We start from the raw sequence: 21610 nt of genomic DNA, 5'->3' as shown, positions 1-21610 counted from the left end.
ACAGACAGACAGACAGACAGACAGACAGACAGACAGACAGACAGACAGACAGACAGACAGACAGACAGACAGACAGACAGACAGACAGACAGACAGACAGACAGACAGACAGACAGACAGACAGACAGACAGACAGATCTGATCATCCGTAGGCGGTATGGAAAGATAAACCTTGCCTGTCGCCTACACACTCTCCTCCCCTGATCTCTCAACCTACATCGTCCGCTCGCCTCTGTGGCTTTAAGGACCGTCATTCCGACAGCATGCACCTCATCAGGCAACGGGACCTGACCTTTCCCTCTGATTGCCTGGGACATCAACTCTGTTGCCCAGCAGAGGGAGGGGGGCAACAGCCCTCACCTCCCCCGGCCACCCAGCTACTCCCCAGAGTTCCCATTAGCAGGTAATAGCCCCAGCCCTGGGGTGATGAGGATGAAAATGTCAGAGTGAGAGGGTTTAGGGCAAGGAGCAGTGGAGCAGTGGAAAACGAGGAGAAATGATGTCAGAGGAATCGCGACCACCGATTGGAGTGGAGATTCCAGAGGAGAGCCTATAAAACGGGGAGAGTCAACACCAGGAACAAGCAAAGGGAGGGAAAAGTTGGAACGTGAGAAATTCCAGGAACTTTTCAACATCCTCTCTCTTCTCCTGTGTGTGTGTATATGTGTGTTCCAGACTGTCTAAAACCAAAGGTGAGTACAATAGAACGATCGAGTACAATAGAACGAATGGGGCTCTCTGTGCACAAGTGGGTGCTCAGACATGCATGGATATATGTATACATAAACGCATGAATGTAGCACAGGTGTGTACACTCTTAGAAAAACAAGGTGCTATCTTGAACCAAAAATGGTTCTTTGCCTGTCCCCATAGGAGAACCCTTCGAAGATCCCCTTTTGGTTCCAACTAGAACCCCTTTGGGTTCCATGTAGAACCTTTTCCACAGAGGGTTTTGCATGGAACCCAAAATAGTTCTACCTAGAAACAAAAAATGGTTCTAAATGGAACCAAAAAGGGTTCTCCTATATGGACAGCCCCAGAACCCTATTGGAACCCTTTTTTCTAAGAGTGTATGTTCATCACACCTATGTGTATGTGTGCAGGTGTTCTTGAGAGATGTTGTTTATGTGTGCAATATAGAATACAGTAGAAGAAAGATGAGTGAATGACGAGTGACAGTTTTGTTAAATGGTGGTTGTAGACCTTGACTAAGTTCACAATTAGTGAGAACATTTGTTTGATCTTTGAATTGTATCTGTATTTTTGTGAATGGAAGAATTTGAGTGTCTTTGTGTGTTCGTAAAGAATGTTTGTGACGTATGGAGAGTGTGAGTGTGTCTTTGAGAGAATGTTGGTATACGCACATTGGGGAGAGTGCATGTGATGGGTGGAGGTGTTTATTTTCGGGAATGGAAAATGCTAAAATTAGCTGATGTTGCTAGACAATACCCTTTGCCAGTCAAGTCTAAAACATACACTGTGAAAACCTTGGGGGAATTGAACACGACATGGTTTCAAACAGGACCTCCTGATTTTACAGTTTGTTTGAGAAAGGTGTTCCAAAAGGTATTCTACGGACCAATAGAGACATTTAGTTATTTTTACCAGCTTTTCAGTTGATTTACTGCTTGGTCATTTGGACCAGGATGCAAGTGCTCTCGGGCTAGACTGATACACTTGGTATCAATAGATATAGACTAGATAAAGATTAGATATCCATGTGTGGAACTATGTTTTTGTACATTTAATGATGGGAGTGTATAATTGCTCAAATCATGTGTTTAATTGCTCAAATCCCACACATCAGGTGTTCTGGGTATATTCCATTGTTAAATTGGACCATCAAATGTTTCTCTCGTTAGTGCCAAAGGTTGGTTATGGCTATTGGAAGCGAGTGAAGGGTGTTGAAAGTTGGGACAGCAGCAGAGTGTTTGTTGTAGAGGGGTCCTACTGGTTTGGGTAGCTGTTTTGAGTAATTTGGGGTCGTTTTGGGTTGTTTTGGGGTATTAGTTGGACCCTTGTAGAGTGATACGGATTGGAATATTACATGTATGGTAAAAACGGTATTGGTATTAGAGAATAGGAAATAGTCCTTTGAATTCTACAGTGTTTTTATTTTATTCATTCTTTTATTTCATCTTTATTCTGACAGGGAGTAATGCTGATGCATACACATCAATATACACTATACACATCGATATAAACATCAATATACACATTAATACACAAAATCATATAAAACAAACACATTCTTCAGAAAAAAATATCCTTAATCAGCCTTCTGAATATCCCTGGAGACACCAACTCTTCCAAATGTAGAGAGCTTTGGAGATCATTCCAGCTCTGTAAATTGTTTCACATAATGGGCGCAAAAAAACTAGAAGCAGATTTACCTAACTCAGTGGAGCTCGAAAGGATCTCCAGAGTTATCCATCCCTGAGACCGGGTCTAATAGCTTGTGTTGAGTACTAAGTGTTGGACAAATGACGCATGTTAGCACCAGGTATAAACCAGGCTAGAGTGTGGAGTATTAAGTGAGAATGGGTGGAGTAGTGTGTGTGTACATACAGTGGGGAGAACAAGTATTTGATACACTGCCGATTTTGCAGGTTTTCCTACTTACAAAGCATGTAGAGGTCTGTAATTTTTATCATAGGTACACTTCAACTATGAGAGACGGAATCTAAAACAAAAATCCAGAAAATCACATTGTATGATTTTTAAGTAATTAATTTGCATTTTATTGCATGACATAAGTATTTGATACATCAGAAAAGCAGAACTTAATATTTGGTACAGAATCCTTTGTTTGCAATTACAGAGATAATACGTTTCCTGTAGTTCTTGACCAGGTTTGCACACACTGCAGCAGGGATTTTGGCCCACTCCTCCCTACAGATCTTCTCCAGATCCTTCAGGTTTCGGGGCTGTCGCTGGGCAATACGGACTTTCAGCTCCCTCCAAAGATTTTCTATTGGGTTCAGGTCTGGAGACTGGCTAGGCCACTCCAGGACCTTGAGATGCTTCTTACGGAGCCACTCCTTAGTTGCCATGGCTGTGTGCTTCGTGTCGTTGTCATGCTGGAAGACCCAGCCACGACCCATCTTCAATGCTCTTACTGAGGGAAGGAGGTTGTTGGCCAAGATCTCGCGATACATGGCCCCATCCATCCTCCCCTCAATACGGTGCAGTCGTCCTGTCCCCTTTGCAGAAAAGCATCCCCAAAGAATGATGTTTCCACCTCCATGCTTCACGGTTGGGATGGTGTTCTTGGGGTTGTACTCATCCTTCTTGTTCCTCCAAACACGGCGAGTGGAGTTAGACCAAAAAGCTCTATTTTTGTCTCATCAGACCACATGACCTTCTCCCATTCCTCCTCTGGATCATCCAGATGGTCATTGGCAAACTTCAGACAGGCCTGGACATGCACTGGCTTAAGCAGGGGGACCTTGCGTGCGCTGCAGGATTTTAATCCATGACGGCGTAGTGTGTTACTAATGGTTTTCTTTGAGACTGTGGTCCCAGCTCTCTTCAGGTCATTGACCAGGTCCTGCCGTGTAGTTCTGGGCTGATCCCTCACCTTCCTCATGATCATTGATGCCCCACGAGGTGAAATCTTGCATGGAGCCCCAGACCGAGGGTGATTGACCGTCATCTTGAACTTCTTCCATTTTCTAATAATTGCGCCAACAGATGTTTCCTTCTCACCAAGCTGCTTGCCTATTGTCCTGTAGCCCATCCCAGCCTTGTGCAGGTCTACAATTTTATCCCTGATGTCCTTACACAGCTCTCTGGTCTTGGCCATTGTGGAGAGGTTGGAATCTGTTTGATTGAGTGTGTGGACAGGTGTCTTTTATACAGGTAACGAGTTCAAACAGGTGCAGTTAATACAGGTAATGAGTGGAGAACAGGAGGGCTTCTTAAAGAAAAACTAACAGGTCTGTGAGAGCCGGAATTCTTACTGGTTGGTAGGTGATCAAATACTTATGTCATGCAATAAAATGCTAATTAATTATTTAAAAATCATACAATGTGATTTTCTGGATTTTTGTTTTAGATTCCGTCTCTCACAGTTGAAGTGTACCTATGATAAAAATTACAGACCTCTACATGCTTTGTAAGTAGGAAAACCTGCAAAATCGGCAGTGTATCAAATACTTGTTCTCCCCTCTGCATGTGTATCCAGACAGTGTTCAGAAAGCCTGACACTAGGAGAAGTAATAGTAAGTTGCCAAGTGTGTGTAGGGGAAAATGAGGATCAAAATTATACTATATTATAGTGCCCTTTAATATAAACCAACCACATGGTGAATTCAATAAATCAGATTTTTCATATGAATAAAGACTTGCTAAAGTGCCAAACTTCCACATTTTGACATGTCCCGCCATCAACCGTCACTTCTAGGACGTTTTAACCCACTTAACCCCAACATTTCTGCCCTAGTTAGTGTGTTGCTTTGACAAAGTCATTTCTAAAGATTATTATTTATTTAATGTGGTTAGTGATTCATTTAAGTCTGTCCCTCCGTGACGTGAACTGAACTCTTTTTTTTATATGGCGAAACTATTCCTTTTTAAATATTGACCATTTTACTCGCCCTAGCAGAACAGGTTAGGCTATTTTTATGTTATCCAGAGCGTTGGTGACTGCAACTGTGCTGCTGGCAACAATTTATTACGTTTTTTAGCCAACGTTTACTGACACTGGCCATATTCAAAGGGTGTTGAGCATTCGTAAATTCTTCAGTTTTTCTGCGCTCTGGCACACTCAGACGAGAGTGCTCTGAAATCGGAATAGATAGCCAGAGCGTATTTACCAGCTACGTCTATCAACAGTTGCCGCATTGACATCATGAACACTCTATTGAAATGGTTACTTACATAGTGAAGTCTTTTGTTAAGACATGTAGCTAGCTAGCTAAAAAAAAGAACCATAATCCAAACTCATGACTTTACTACCCTGCATGACTCTGCAGGTCTCAAACCAACCAGGTTCCATGTTAGCTAGCCTTCAGTGCAGCTTTTGACATTATCGATCACAGTCTGCTGCTGGAAAAAAGTATGTGTTATGGCTTACTATAATGTGGATAAAGAGTTACTTGTCTAACAGAACACAGAGGGTGTTCTTTAATGGAAGCCTCTCAAACATAATCCAGGTAAAAGCAGGAATTCCCCAGGGTAGCTGTTTAGGCCCATTGCTTTTTTCAATCATTACTAACGACATGCCACTGACTTTGAGTAAAGCCAGTGTGTTGTTGTATGCGGAAGACACAACATTATACACGTTAGCAACTACAGGGACTGAAATAACTGCAACACTTAACAAAGAGCTGCAGTTAGTTTTGGAATGGATAGCAAGGAATAAGTTAGTCCTAAATATTTCCAAAACTAAAACCATTGTATTTGGGACAGATCATTCACTAAACTCTAAACCTCAACTACATCTGGTAATTAATAATGTGGAAATTGAACAAGTTGAGGTGTCATGGTCAAAACATATTGATACAACAGCAGCTAAGATGGGGAGAAGTCAGTCCATAATAAAGCGCTACTCTGCCTTCTTAACAACACTATCAACAAGGCAGAACCTACAGGCCCTGGTTTTGTTGCACCTGGACTACTGTTCAGTCGTGTGGTCAGGTGCCACAAAGAGGGACTTGGGAAAATTGCAGTTGACCGGAACGAATTGCAAAAATCACTGAAGCTGGAGACTTATATTTCCCTCACTAACTTTAAACATCAGCTATCTGAGCAGCTAACCGATCGCTGCAGCTGTACATAGCCCATCTGTAAATAGTCCATCCAATCTACCTACCTCATCCCCATATTGTTTTTATTTACCTTTCTGCTCTTTTGCACACCAGTATTTCTACTTGCACATCATCATCTGCACATCTATCACTACAGTGTTAATTGTAATTGTATTTACTTCACTACTATGGCCTATTTATTGCTTTACCTCCTCACGCCATTTGCACACACTGTATATAGACTTAATTGTTTTCTATTGTGTTATTGACTGTACGCTTGTTTATTCCATGTGTAACTCTGTGTTGTTGTTTGTGTCGCACTGCTTGTCACGTTCGTCATACGAAGGAGACCAAGGCGCAGCGTGATTATAATACATCTTCCTTTTAATAAAGAAGAATACTGAACAAACTATACAAAATAACAAAACGAATGTGACCGCTATAAGACACGAGTGCAGACATGCAACATCACATAGACAATAACCCACAAACCAAACTGGAAAATGGCAACCTAAATAGGATTCCCAATCAGAGACAACGAAAAACAGCTGCCTCTGATTGGGAACCAATTCAGGCCACCATAGACCTACATATGCCTAGACTACACACACACACCTAGACATACAAAAACCCTAGACAATACAAAACAGGTCACACCCTGACCTGACCAAAATAATACAGAAAACATAGAATACTAAGGTCAGGGCGTGACACAGCTTTGCTTTATCTTGGCCAGGTCGCAGTTGTAAATGAGAACTTGTTCTCAACTAGCCTACCTGGTTAAATAAAGGTAAAATTTAAAAAAATTCAAAGATAAAAGAACAGGGCAGCACAGCTGGCCCTTAAAAGTACACGGAGAGCTAACATTAATGACATGCATGTCAATCTCTCATGGCTCAAAGTGGAAGAGAGATTGACTTCCTCATTACTTGTTTTTGTAAGAGGTGTTGACAAGCTGAAGGTACTGAGCTGTCTGTTTAAAATACTAGCACACAGCTCGGAAACCCATGCATACCCCACAAGACATGCCACCAGAGGTCTCTTCACAGTCCCCAAGTCCAGAACAGACTATGGGAGGCGCACTCTACCACATAGAGCCATGACTACATGGAACTCTATTCCACATCAGGTAACTGATGCAAGCAGTAGAATCAGATTGTAAAAATACACCTTATGGAACAGCGGGGACTGTGAAGTAACACAAACATAGGCACAGACACATGCATATGCACACATGATAACATAAGCACTATACACACACGTACACATGGATTTTGCGTTGTAGGTATGTGGTAGTGGAGTATGGTCCTGAGGGCACACAGTGTGTTGTGAATTCTGTAATGAATGTATTGTAATGTTTTTTTAATTGTATAACTGCCTTAATCTTGGCAGCAGCTAATGGAGATCCATAATACATACAAATACAAACATTAGATTATAACTAGCAAAGGAAATGGCTCTGAGATACGAATAATATTACTACACAGATCATACATGTTAAGGTTAGCTAGCGAGCCAGCTAACGTTAGCTAGCTAACTAACAGTAAACTTTAACTTGAAATGAAAACGACTTTCTGACAAAATTAGAAACGTGCAATATCTGAAAATGTGGCTAGCTAGACTATCTTACCGGTATACTGTACATGGATGGACGCTTCTCCCTCTCTGTCACGGATGCCGTTAGTTTGAATATGTAATCCGGAGACAGATGATTTCTCCATCTCCTTAGCTATCATACTTTAATTCCACTGATTTCAAAACTCGATCTCTCGGCATGTCCAGCCCCCTCATTATCTCAGCCAATCATGGCTAGCGGGAAGGTTGCTGCCTTTTTTTGTTGCCAAACAAACTAGGCTTGTAATTTAACAATTTAATTTGTATTTACAGATGGCATACACGTTAAGGCTTATGAAAGTTCATGTTCTAGAAGCCATTTCTGTGTTCATGTAGGTAGGGGTAAAAGTGACAAGGCAATCAGTATAGATAATAAACAGAGTAGCAGCAGTGTGTTGAAAAGTGTGAAAGTGTGTGTTGCCGGTCGGTGCCGTTTAAGATGAGGGAGGATGATCATTTATTGTATGTATTATTTCTATTACAGCATATTGGATGACTGTCAGTCATATTCCAATCACCCAGCTCAATGTAACATCGATAGGTTCAGGCTACTACATGATACTCACATTTTACCTGTACCCAACATGAGATTGCTACAACCTAGCCTATGAATGAAAGTTTACAACGTAGGTGCACAGGTCGAGAGACATTTTTTTGTAATCAAGATGTCAGACAGTGACACATTCAATACAGCCTTGCACACTCTTGCCTGTATCTAGCTGATCTAGAGTGTAATCATTAGTCCAACAGTTGCAAACAAGAGTTTCTATTGGACAAATTCAGGTATGTTTCTCCTTCCGTTTAAGAAACGTTTTTGAACAGAATCGGCAGAATGAATACACCCCTGATCATACGCAAACAGAACTAGCAGTCACTTCAGTGAACACCACATCAGCTGTCTGTGACCAAGCGAAACACTCTTTCTAAGCCAAACCTTCATATCATAACCTCTAACACACAGCCTACATCTTTGTCACCATATTAGCTAACGTCATAGTCAATATAGCTAATAGAACTAACGTGTTCGTATACCAGCTACAATCATGCAGTAAAGTGTACAGTCAGCAACCAGTTTAGCAGTTACACTTGAAAAGTGAAAAAAATACAAGGAAACATAGCTCTCATTCTGTCTCACTCTAGCTTTTCCTTCAATTTGGAAGAAATTAATTTGTTCAAAACTGTTCAACTATTGTCTTTCCCTCTCTTTGAGTCAACTACTCACCACATTTTATGCACTGCAGTGCTAGCTAGCTGTAACTTATGCTTTCAATACTAGATTAATTATCTGATCCTTTGATTGGGTGAACAACATGTCAGTTCATGCTGCAAGAGCTCTGATAATTAATTGTCATTATAACTGTAAATCTATTGAAGGGGTTGAGAACCATGAGTCTCCTAGGTTTTGCATTGAAGCCAATGTACCCAGAGGAGGACGGAAACTAGCTGTCCTCCAGCTATACCATGGTGCTACACTACAGAGTGCTGTTGAGGCTACTGTAGACCTTCATTGTGTTTTAATCAATTATTTGGTGACGTGAATATATTTAGTATAGTTGTATCTAAAAATGATAACTTTTTTAATGTTTCATTATTAAAATGTTTCTGAAATTCACTGACGAGAATGATCCTTCCCTTCCTCTGAGGAGCTTCCACTGGTGTGAGAGAATGTAATGGTGTGTGTGTGTGTACGTGTGTGTTGGAGTGTCAGTGTAAGTACATGTGAGTGTGTGGGTAGAGTCCAATGAGTGGGCATAGTCAGTGCAAGAAAGTCAGTGGAAAAAAGGGTCAATGCAAATAGTCCAGGTAGCCATTTGATTAACTGTTCAGCACTCTTATGGCTCTGGTGTAGAAGCGGTTTTGGTCACAGAATTTGTGCTCTGGTAGCAAAGTGAACAGTCTATGGCTTGGGTGGCTGGGGTATTTGATAATAATTTTACGGGCCTTCCTCTGACACCGCCTGGTATAGAGGTCCTGGATGGCAGGGAACTCGGCCCCAGTGATGTACTGGGCCGTCCGCGTAACCCTCTGTAGCGCCTTGTGATCGAGGGAGGTGCAGTTGCCATACCAAGCAGTGATGCAGCCAGTCAAGATGCACTCATTGGTGATCTGAGGGGTCATGCCAAATCTTTTCAACCTCCTGAGGGGTAAGAGGCATTGTCATGCCTTCTTCACGACTGTGCTGGTGTGAGTGGACCATGTTAAGTCCTTGGTGATATGGACACTAAGGAACTTGAAGCTCTCGACCCAATCCACTGCAGCCCTGTTGATGTGTGCTCGTCCCTCCATTTCCTGTAGTCCACGATTAGCTACTTTGTCTTGCTGACATTGAGAGACAGGTTGTTGTCCTGGCACCACACTGCCAGGTCTCTGACCTCCTCCCTGTAGGCTGTCTCATCGTCATCGGGGATCAGGCCTACCACCGAGCTTGGGAAAGAGCTTAGAGGGGACTATGGTGTTGAATGCTGAGCTGTCTCAGGGGATTAATGGCTGATTTTAAGATGAAATTGTCAACACTGTTACGGTTAACGATTGTTACTTTATTTTGCACTTAATAGGTACTTACTACAGTTAAACGTGCTCTTTATGACAGGATGTTAACATTCTGTGAAATCCAAGTTGTTTTGATTTGACTAAACCTTCATGTGTTGTATTTGTACTTCATGCCATTTAGAATGTAGAATGTACTACCGGTCCAAAGATTTAGAAAACCTACTATTTCAAGGGTTTTTCTTTATTTTTACTATTTCTACATTGTAAAATAACAGTGAAGACATCAAAACTATGAAATAACACATATGGAATCGTCTAGTAACCCAAAAAGTTTTAAACAAATCAAAATATATTTTATATTTGAGATTCTTCAAATAGCCACCGTTTGCCTTGATGACAGCTTTGCACACTCTTGGTATTCTCTGAACCAGCTTCACTTGGAATGCTTTTCCAACAGTCTTAAAGGAGTTCCCACTTATGCTGAGCACTTGTTTGCTGCTTTTCCTTCACTCCGCAGTCTGACTCATACCAAACCATTTCAATTTGGTTGAGGTCAGGGGATTGTGGGGGCCAGGTCATCTTATGCAGCACTCCATCACTCTCCTTCTTGGTAAAATAGCCCTTACACAGCCTGTAGGTGTGTTGGGTCATTGTCCTGTTGAAAAACAAATGATAGTCCCACTAAACCCAAACCAGATGGGATGGTGTATCGCTGCAGTATGCTTTGGTAGCCATGCTGGTTAAGTGTGCCTTGAATTCTAAATAAATCACAGACAGTGTCACCAGTAAAGCACTCCCACACCATCACACCTCCTCCTCCATGCTTCACGATGGGAACCACACATGCAGAGATCATCCGTACACCTACTCTGCGTCTCACAAAGACATGGCGGTTGGAACCAAAATCTCCAATTTGAACTCCAGACCAAAGGTTACATTTCTACCGGTCTAATGTCTATTGCTCGTGTTCCTTGGCCCAAGCAAGTCTCTTCTTAACATTGGTGTCCTTTAGTAGTGGTTTCTTTGCAGAAATTCAACCTTGAAAGACCTGATTCATACAGCCTCCTCTGAACTTTTGATGTTGAGATGTGTCTGTCACTTGAACTCTTTAAAGCATTTATTTGGGCTGCAATTTCTGAGGCTGGTAACTCTAATGAACCTATCCTCTGCAGCAGAGGTAACTCTGGGTCTTCCATTACTGTGGCGCTCATCATGAGAGCCAGTTTCATCATAGCACTTTATGGTTTTTGCGACTGCACTTGAAGAAACTATAAAAGGTCTTGAAATGTTCCTTATTGACTGACCTTCATGCCTTAAAGAAATGATGGACTGTCATTTCTCTTTGCTTATTTGAACTGTTCTTGCCATAATATGGACTTGGTCTTTTACCAAATAGGGCTATCTTCTGTATACCCCCCCTACCTTGTCACAACACAACTGATTGGCTCAAACGCATTAAGTAGGAAAGATATTCCACAAATTAACTTTTAACAAGGCACACCTATTAATTGAAATGCATTCCAGGTGACTCCTCATGAAGCTGGTTGAGAGAATGCCAAGAGTGTGCAAAGCTGTCATCAAGGCAAAGGGCGGCTATTTGAAGAATCTCAAATATAAAATATATTTTGATTTCATTAACACTTTTTTTGGTTACTGCATGATTCTATGTGTTATTTCAGAAAAAGAAAAACCCTGGTAGTGTACATACTGCAAAGGCATCATCTAATGCGCAAGTGTTTTTCCCCCCTCGTTCAGCCTGTTCTCAGAGCAAAACATATTATATTGAACTAAAATCCGTGCCACACCTTTTAGTATGATGTGTTACTTTACGTTAGGTTACATTTAATTGACGTACGTAAATGCGGGACACTGAAATTAGTATCATACTGTATGTTACATTTGGTATGACTCTAAAAGATGGGTGAGGTGAGGACACTTATTTAACCTCTTATTTTTGTTGGCACAAAATTACCTCCATACTTCCATTCCTTTGTATGCGTTACCTTCAGATGAGTCCCACGATACTTGTGGGGGTCGTAGAGCAAAACGGAGAACACCATTGTATTTGTGAGAGTCTCCCCTTTCTACAGTGGCATATTAGTTTGTAGGCCAAAGCGTCAGGGTGGATTGGCAGTCGTATAACACGAACGTCTAGCATCCCAAAGGTTGTTCGTTCGAATCTCATCTTGGAATGTTTTAGCTATTCGGCAACTTTGCAACTAATTACTCCTTTTTAGCTACTACTTAGACTGTTAGCTAACCCTTCCCCTAACCCTAACTGTAACCCTTTAACCCTTATCTTAACCCTTACCTTAACCCCTAACCTAACGTAGCATATCATACTAAAGCAGTCAAACCTAATATTTGTTTTTGTATTTATTATGGAACCCTATTAGGGATGCCAAGGCGGCAGATACTCTTTCTGGGGTCCAACAAAATTAAGGCAGTTATATACTTATTATAATTTTTTTTAAAATCTATACATTCACAACAGATTTCACAACACATTAAAGTGGGTGCCCTCAGGCCACTACTCTGTATGGTGTGTATGTTAACGTTTGTACATGTGTGTCTATGCCTGTGTGTGTGTCTCTTCACATTCTCCACTGTTCCATAAGGTGTATTTTTTATCTGTTATTTCAAATCTGATTTTACTGCTTGCATGAGTTACTTGATGTGGAATAGAGTGCCATATAGTCATGGCTCTATGTAGTACTATGCGCCTCGCAAACTCTGTTCTGGACTGTGAACAAACCTTTGGGACCATGTCTTGTGGGGGTATGCATGGGTGTCTGAGCTGTGTGCTAGTAGTTTAAACAGACAGCTCAGTGCATTGTTGATAGCGTTGTTAAGAAGGGAGAGCAGTGAATTATTATGGAGAAGATTTCGGATTGGTCTGCGATGTAGCACGCTTCTGTCTATAACATGAGCTAGTCAGAATATGTTGTTAATCCTTTCTAACGCAGCTTTTTTGAAAGATATCACGTAGTAAAACTGCAAATATTTTGCTCTCCACTTTCTGGAGTACGGAGTTTTGAAATCAGTGGAATGCCCGGTGGAATTAGAGTATGATAGCTAAGGAGATGGAGAAAATGCTGGCGTTTGATTGCAAATATGCAGAGGGAGTCGAAAAGAGAACACACAGAAGGCTGTTGTATAAAACACCTGTCTGGTCTTTCTGTAAATGTGTACATTTTACATTAATATTATTATTATTAATATTATTATTAGGAAAGAAATCCACAGTTACATCATTCAGTGGAAATGGAGGAGACTGAAAAGAAAACATAAATATTTTGTCAGAGTCGTGTGTATAGGTGGCAGGGAAGTCAGGCGCAGGAGAGTCAAACGGAGTGTAAAATGGAGTCTTTTAATGAATGTCCAAATACATGCTCCATAACACTAATAAGAAACGAACTTAAACAAATATGGGTACGAAGACCCGTCGCGCACCTATACACATAAAAAACAATACTAACAAGAAACAATCTCTGACAAAGACATGAGGGGAAACAGAGGGTTAAATACACAAGAGGTAATGGATGGGATTGAAAACAGGTGTGTGGGAAGACAAGACAAAACCAATGGAAAATGAAAAATGATGATGGCTAGAAGACCGGTGACGTCGACCGCCGAACACCGTCCGAACAAGGAGAGGCAACGACTTCGGCAGAAGTCGTGACATATTTAGCTTCCTCTTTCAAAATATAATTTGGTGAATCATGGATGACTCCAACAATTGTAACGAGTTTCTGTGAATTATTTTTGTAGCTTTTCTATGTTGAAGATTCAAGAAAAATGTTGTGCCTTTTCATCATTTTCCAACACCATTTTCCATCCAATTCGCTTTATTTTTGTCAATACATTACACTTCATTGTTCTTGCATAAGTACCTCCATTTCTGTTTGTTTTTCATCTAACCAATTTTGTGCCTCTATAGTACAGTTTCCATTACCATCTACAGTTGAAGTCGGAAGTTTACATACAGTTTTTAAACTCAGTTTTTCACAATTCCTGACATTTAATCCAAGTAAAAATTCCCTGAACTGAAAAAGCGTGTGCGGGCAAGGAGGCCTATAAACCTCACTTAGTTATACCAGCTCTGTCAGGATGAATGGGCCAAAATTCACCCAATGTATTGTGGGAAGCTTGTGGAAGGCTACTCAAAACATTTGACCCAAGTTAAACATTTTAAAGGCAATGCTACCAAATACTAATTGAGTGTATGTAAACTTCTGACCCACTGGGAATGTGATAGAAATAAAAGCTGAAATAAATAATTATTTCTACTATTATTCCGACATTTCACATTCTTAAAATAAAGTGGTGATCCTAACTGGACGGGAATTTTTACTAGGATTAGGAATTGTGAAAAACTGAGTTTAAATGTATTTGGCTATGGTGTATGTAAACTTCCGACTTCAACTGTAGAGCCATGACTACATGGAACTCTATTCCACATCAGGTAACTAATGCAAGTAGTAGAATCAGATTTTAGAAACTGGTAAAAATACACCTTATGAAACAGCGGGTACTGTTAATTAAGAGACACACAAAGGCACCGACACGTGCATGCAAAGACACGCTAACAAGGATTTTGTGTTGTAGATATGTCGTAGTAGACTAAGGGCCTGAGGAAATACACAATATGTTGTGAAATCTAATGTGAATATATTGTAATGTTTAAAAAAACATTTTATAACTTCCTTAATTTGGCTGGACCCCAGGAAGAGTAACTGCTGGCCTGGCAGCAGCTAATGGGGATCCATATTAAATACAAATACACTTTGTAGTGGTGTAATAATGTTATGGGGCACTCAGAAAGTCTTCAGACCTCTTCACATTTCCCACATTTTGTTACGTTACAGCCTTATTCTAAAATCGATTAAATATATTCCCCCCCTCATTAATCTACACACAATTCCCCATAATGACAAAAGAAAAACAGTTTTTTGGGAATTTGGGGAAATGTAAGTATATATAAAAAAATAATAAAAAAATCGTACCCTTTGCTATGCGACTCGAAATTGAGCTCGGTTGCATCCTGTTTACTGTGATCATCCTTGAGGTGTTTCTACAACTTGATTGGAGTCCACCTGTGGTAAATTCAATTGATTAGACATGACTTGGAAAAACACACACCTGTCTATATAAGGTCCCATAGTTGACAGTGCAAGTCAGAGCAAATACCAAGCCATGAGGTCGAAGGAATTGTCCGTAGAGCTCCGAGACGGGATTGTGTTGAGGCACAGATCTGGGGAAAGGTAACAAAAATGTCTGTAGCATTGAAGGTCCCCGAGAACATAGTGGCCTCCATCATTCTTAAATAGAAGAAGTTTGGAAACACCAAGACTCTCCCTACAGCTGGCTGCCCGGCCACACTGAGCAATCGGGGGAGAAAGGCCTTGGTCAGGGAGGTGACCAAGAACTCGATGGTCACTCTGACAGAGCTCCAGAGTTCTTCTGTTTAGACCTTCCAGAAGGACAACCATCTCTGCAGCACCACCAATCAGGCCTTTATGGTAGAGTGACCAGACGGAAGTCACTTCTCAGTAAAAGTCACATGACAGCCCGCTTGGAGTTTGCCAAAAGGCACCTAAAGACTCTCAGACAATGAGAAGCAAGATTCTCTGGTCTGATGAAACCAAGACTGAACTCTTTGGTCTGAATGTCAAGCGTCACTTCTGGAGGAAACCTGGCACCATATCCCTGCGTGTTGGTGGCAGCATCATACTGTGGTGATGTTTTTCCGCGGCAGGGACTGGGAGACTAGGCTGGATCTTTGATGAAAGCCTGCTCCAGAGCGCTCAGGACCTCAGACTGGAGCGAAGGTTGACCTTTCAACAGGACATTGACCCTAAGCACACATCCAAGACAACGCAGGAGTGGCTTCGAGGCAAGTCTCTGAATGTCCTTGAGTGACCCAGCCAGAGCCCGGACTTGAACCCAATCAAACGTCTCTGGAGAGACCTGGAAATAGCTGTGCAGCAACTCTCCTCATCCAACCTGACAGAGCTTGAGAGGGTCTGCAGAGAAGAATGTGAGAAACTCCCCAAATACAGGTGTGCCAAGCTTGTAGCATCATATGTCATATGATGTACTGTTTTACATTCTGTTTTATATGAAATGTAAGTGCCTTAATGTGTTTGGACCCCAGGAATAGTAGCTGATGCCTTGGCAATAGCTAATGGGGATCCCTAATACAAACACATACACTCCCACCAGGCCAGAGCGGCATCCAGCTACTGGGGTAGAAGAGAAAGAGAAAGTAGGTGGGCATGGATTCACCAGTAGCATGTGTTAGTTCACTACTTGTTTGCTAAGAGTAGCCAGTTCGCCCCTGTAGTCCTCTGTAGGCAAACATTTGCTACATTGAATGTCCGGACGGTCCACATTGTCCCAGAATAGAGCAAAATAAACACAGCTCCTGCAGCGTTGAAAACATTAGTTAGTGACCTGCATTTTAAACTACAGGCTAACTAGGCTAGCTTGCTTAGCTGGGCATACATGTCTCTCTTCTTGACAGGAATTTTCTAAAAGTTTGCTTTTAGCTACAGTGGGTTCACAAATACAGCCCACACATCGCCTCCCGAAACAAGCACAGGCAGTGAAATGGCAAATACACAAGCAACACACAGCCGGGTCACACACCAGTGCATCAAACAGAGAGAAAGCGGAGCACAACATTTTCTCTGCGCCCTGCGGGTTAATCTGGAGAATTGCAGGAAATTACCAAGAATAACTTGCTTTGGGCCCCCAAAAGGCTAGGAATGGCTCAGAACGCAAGTACAGGTAATTGGACATGGCCAATGAGTGTTCTAGTGAGAGTTTGAAGTATAAAATGATAACAGATAAGCGACTATTAAAACAACTTAAGTATCAGGCTTGTGGTCAGTTCTATCTGAAGTCAGTCCATTCACAAAGTAAACTGAAATTCCAATTCTAATTAAATATGATCTTCATAATTACAATAGGAATTTCAGATCTTGAATTGACTTAATTAAGATAAAACTGACACCAAGTATGTACAACTTTTCTAAAGTTCACAACAGGAGCACAAATGCATTGTCGTGGCATTATCATGGTTCTGGTGTTATTACACATAGTAATCAGAAGGGGGCAGGATAGACCGAGCAGGTCGATGATGGAACCACCTCCATGTAAGTCCAAGGAGATACCACCCCTGTGTGATACAATAGCTTAAGATATCAGTGATACCGGATAGGTGAGACACAGACAGACAGTAGGCATGTGTTTATGGAACTAAGTCACCCATAGGGAACTAGGGGAGAACAGGGATTATTTGTACATACCCTGTTACAGAGGTCCCTTGTTTCTTGTGTTCCCACTCTCCCCTATAGCCCAACAAGATGTGCTTCTTTCCACAGCAGAGTCACCTGAGGGACTAGCCCGGTCACTGATCCAGGCTAGGGTTAGGGGAGACTGGGGTTGGCTGTTACATCCTGTGGCCATGTGTTTGTGTAAAGGGAAGGGATGAGGTGTGTCCGGGTCCACATCCACCCCATTCTCACATTCAGGGACGGCGAGCCATGCCGAGCTCCCAGTATTTTCACAGATGGAGGCTGGGTAAAGGTAAATACCCAGGCTCTATATCGCAGTAACCCAAAACGGCCAGTGTTTCTGCATCTGACATCTTGGAGAAGGGTACACACAGACAGTACACACACGCACGTATGCACACACACACACACACACACACACACACACACACACACACACACACACACACACACACACACACACACACACACACACACACACACACACACACACACACACACACACACACACACACACACACACACACACACACACACACACACACACACACACACACACACACAGAGAAACACTACTGACTTCATAATTGGTGTGTAAATGTGTTAGTATGTTTTATCGCTTTGGTACTATTTTCACAAGTATGTGGGACATTTTTTAAACTTAGTACAAAACTCCAAACTGGTAACACTTGTAATGTAGTCAGTCTTACATTCAAAACCTTTCATTGTGCATTCATTTTGTTTGTTGACATATTTCACCACACAACCATTGATCCAAAATGTAAGTTAACAATGAAATATAATAACTACAGGGGTTTAATCACCAAAATACAATTGTTATTTAATCCAATAGCAAAAAATGTAAGATACATGTTTCAAAATTGCCCTTTGAATGTGATATGATACAGTACTGTAAATTACAGTGCATTACACTGTTTTCACATTGGCAATACAATTGCACTACCCATTAAAATTGACTGAACATTAAATGTCCATAATTTCGATCCCATGATCAAAGGTGTGATCATTGAAAACATCTTTCCAATGTAATCAAATTAAAGAAATGAACAAAACTATTTTTAGCAGGCACTAGTTTGCATCAAGTCTGTCTTGAGCATTTGAACATAGGTTCTCATCAAAATCGCAGTAAATGTCCTCATTGTTTTTGCACCTGGATTGAAATCATTGCATGCCTCATCCATGGCCTGAAGGAGGGTGGTAAGCTCATTTTCCACCTATATTGTAATCGTCTATTGCAGGGATCATCAACTACGGATGGTCAGGGGGGCCGGAACATAATTACAAATCATTTGTGCACTTCAAAATCATTGCAAGAAGCACAAACAGAAATAACATTTGACTAAAACATAATAATTTCAAACTGTGCTTACATTTATATATAATCACGTCTCTCTATTATGTGTGAGAATACTTTGGAACAGATTTCCAAAATGAAAATCACTTGGAGCTGATTTCAAATCAAATCAAATCAAATGTATTTACAAAGCCCTTCTTACATCAGCTGATATCTCAAAGTGCTGTACAGAAACTGTCGTGGAAAATCATTTTCAAATACAACGCTTACCAGAACTTTTAAAATCAAACATGCTCTTTATTACAACTGTACAGCCCACCGGCATGTCCCCGCGGAACACACCCCGCGGAACACACACCCCGCGGAACACACACCCCGGTTCCAACATTTATACATAAATAGCATATGGGTCCACCCCATATGCAAATAAGCATACTTCCCCTAATTTTCCCTGCCATCATTATCTTTTTAGTTCAGGCTTCCTGCTTGTTCACGCCTACTAACGCCCATTATCTGCTTTCAGTTAAATTATAATAGTGGCCAGACCCATGCTTGTCTTAAAAATAATCTATGTCCATCTACCCTCTAGGCCTATGACTCAACCCTGTATTTAATTCAATGCCCCAGCATGTTCTCTGGTATGTCCTTATTGGAATTGGCAGACTCTATGTCTCTTCTTGTCATTAGTGTCCAGTTGCCTTAAGCATATTTCTCTGGTATGTGTGCTTTTAGTGGAATGTGTAGACTATAAGTCTAGTGTGTCCAATTATTCTAGGTGCCCATGTGTCTGGTCAGTCTGTCAGCACAATGGAGAAAATAAGAGGGCCAGAACGTCTCTTAGTATATCTCCATTACCACAGTCTCATGATAAATGTGAACATGTGGTTCGTTACTTTAATGTTCAGCTATCTTTTATATTTATATTTTATCCATGTGTTTTATGTTACTACTACAATCCCCCCTCTGGGGCTATTTAGCCACATAAATGATACAAATAAGACTTTGGGATAGTAAATTAAAATACCTATGATAAACAAGAAAATACAAAAAATAAAAACAAAGTGAAGCAGATAAACCAACTAGACCAAACATCTCCAATGTGAAATAGGAGTAAAAGATCCAATCAGAAACATTAAAGAAAACCAACTAGACCAAACATCTCCAATATTCATAAGAGTAAAAGATCAAATTTGGTATAAAAATATAAGGATAAAATATTACATATTTGATGAAGCATGAGCGTGTAGGTAAATAGCCTTGCCTGAGGTTATCTCAGTTATGTGAAAATCAAAATAATACAAGGAGTATAATAATAAATGAATAAGAAAAAAATAAAAGACCTACATGCAGTTACAAAAGAAAATTGACACAACATCATTCTAAATTTAAGCATTTCAACATGATCCTCCTTGCAGACATGAATTTGGAAATACAGCATATACAGGTAGACCATCCTTACAAAAATCATGGCAAGCATAACCACCTCCAGGAACTACTCTATATAGACAGTTTGGATTCCCAAAGGGGCAGTCCAAAGGTCCACCGACCGCATTACAAGGCTTTCCATACTTATTAGTATACTTGCCTGGGCTACTCGGTACAGGATCAATCACCACAGGAGGGTCATCTCTCCTTACAGACATCTAGTTAACTGCTGTCTGAACCACAATTGACTTTACCAGGGTATAACACAACAAAATGCAATACCCAAAGCCAACAACCCTCCTCCCAACATGATGGTCATCCTAGCAAACATGACACAAACTCCACCCTTCTCCACTAAGAGCCAATTAAGTATAGTTAATGAATCCCTGTTGATTATATCATATATAATTAATCCATTCTAAGTTCATATTTGGTGTTATCCACAGAAATATAGATTCAAATCCTGATTTAACCTCCTCTCTGGCCTTGAAATCCCTAAGTAGACCTCTAAGCAGTCCAATTGCATTAAGGTATACCTCAGGATCCTTATCATAAACCCTTTTAACTCTAGGTTTTAACATAGTCATCATGGAGTGATTCAATAATAGTAACCTATTTAATTGCTTCTAACTAAGGCACAAAGATCAATCCATCCATCAGGCAATACATTCAACAGTTAGTTTTTTCCACACATCCAGAAACTATCAGCAATACCTCTGTCTTGATTTTTCAACATATTAAGAGATGGCGCAACCTGAGTTATGTGACCACACAACCCTTTATCATTATTTTTACGAACTCCCACATTCTCTAAAACCCAAATAGTATCACATTCTACAGTGGTGTTTCCTACATCAATTCCTTCGGTGTCATGGCTGTAAAAACATTCATATTTTCCTTTAACCACAGTACTTCTGTCTAATTGGGGTCCATTTAATTCAGTTCTAATTTCATAGGCAGCACAATCATTGTCTCCCAACTTAGTCTCGTTTAACATGGCTCTGCCTCTAGTGCTCCCTTGAGCAATCCTACATTCAATGTCACACAAGGAAATAGAATACTTTCTATTGGTACAATGGTCATTTTTCCAACTTACACAGTTTTTAAATGATGCTGGTTCAGAGACTATTAAAAGATCAGACAAAGGTGATTTTCTACACAAAATACAATTGTCCATTCTGTGTTTGTTTGCCATAGACTTAACCCATTTGTACCACTCGTTCTTCACTACTTCTTCTCGTGTGCTGTCCTTGAGTGGTTCTAATATATCTAATTCTGTCACTTTTTCAATGTTCTTATCTTGAGGTAGATCATTAGAGTTTATCAGAAAGTTCCAAATGTCAGTAAAAAACTCTCCTGACTGATGTCTCAGGTTGCTTTGTTGGCACGGTGGTCTGCTTGGTAAGGGCAGTCGATGTCATCTAGTGGTAACTACTGTGGTCGTCACAGCAGCCGCCACCCTTGTTGTTGTCACAGGTTCTTCCTGTTCAGGTGCAGGGGTAGGTCTTCACCTTCCACTGGTTCAATCTTGTTCATGATGAGCACCTACTCGTCTTTTTCTTTGATTCATGTCAGGTCACATCCTTTCGGGTCCCAAACGACTTCTCCCTTTGTTTGGTGATGTGTCCATCCACAGAGTGCAATCTCCGATAAGGGTTTGATCCTTATGATTGAGATAGACTTCAGTTCTCCTGCTTCTGTTATACATTGAGGTG

The 21610-nt window shown here is 40.9% G+C and overlaps 1 protein-coding gene across 1 annotated transcript in view; it reads left to right on the top strand.

Moving 5' to 3' along the window:
- The first annotated feature begins 448 nt into the window (after positions 1 to 448).
- Positions 449 to 21610, top strand: part of ostn (osteocrin) — a 36113-nt gene continuing 14951 nt past the window's right edge. Inside the window, exon 1 of the mRNA XM_071356396.1 lies at positions 449 to 692. Coding sequence (XP_071212497.1) covers positions 663 to 692 — 30 coding nt within the window. The 5' untranslated portion in view covers positions 449 to 662. The remainder of the gene's footprint in view (positions 693 to 21610) is intronic.

Source organism: Salvelinus alpinus, chromosome 21, assembly GCF_045679555.1.
Source record: "Salvelinus alpinus chromosome 21, SLU_Salpinus.1, whole genome shotgun sequence".
Lineage (NCBI taxonomy): Eukaryota > Metazoa > Chordata > Actinopteri > Salmoniformes > Salmonidae > Salvelinus > Salvelinus alpinus.
Note: the sequence above shows the minus strand (reverse complement) of the source record. Positions and strands in the feature narration are given on the sequence as shown.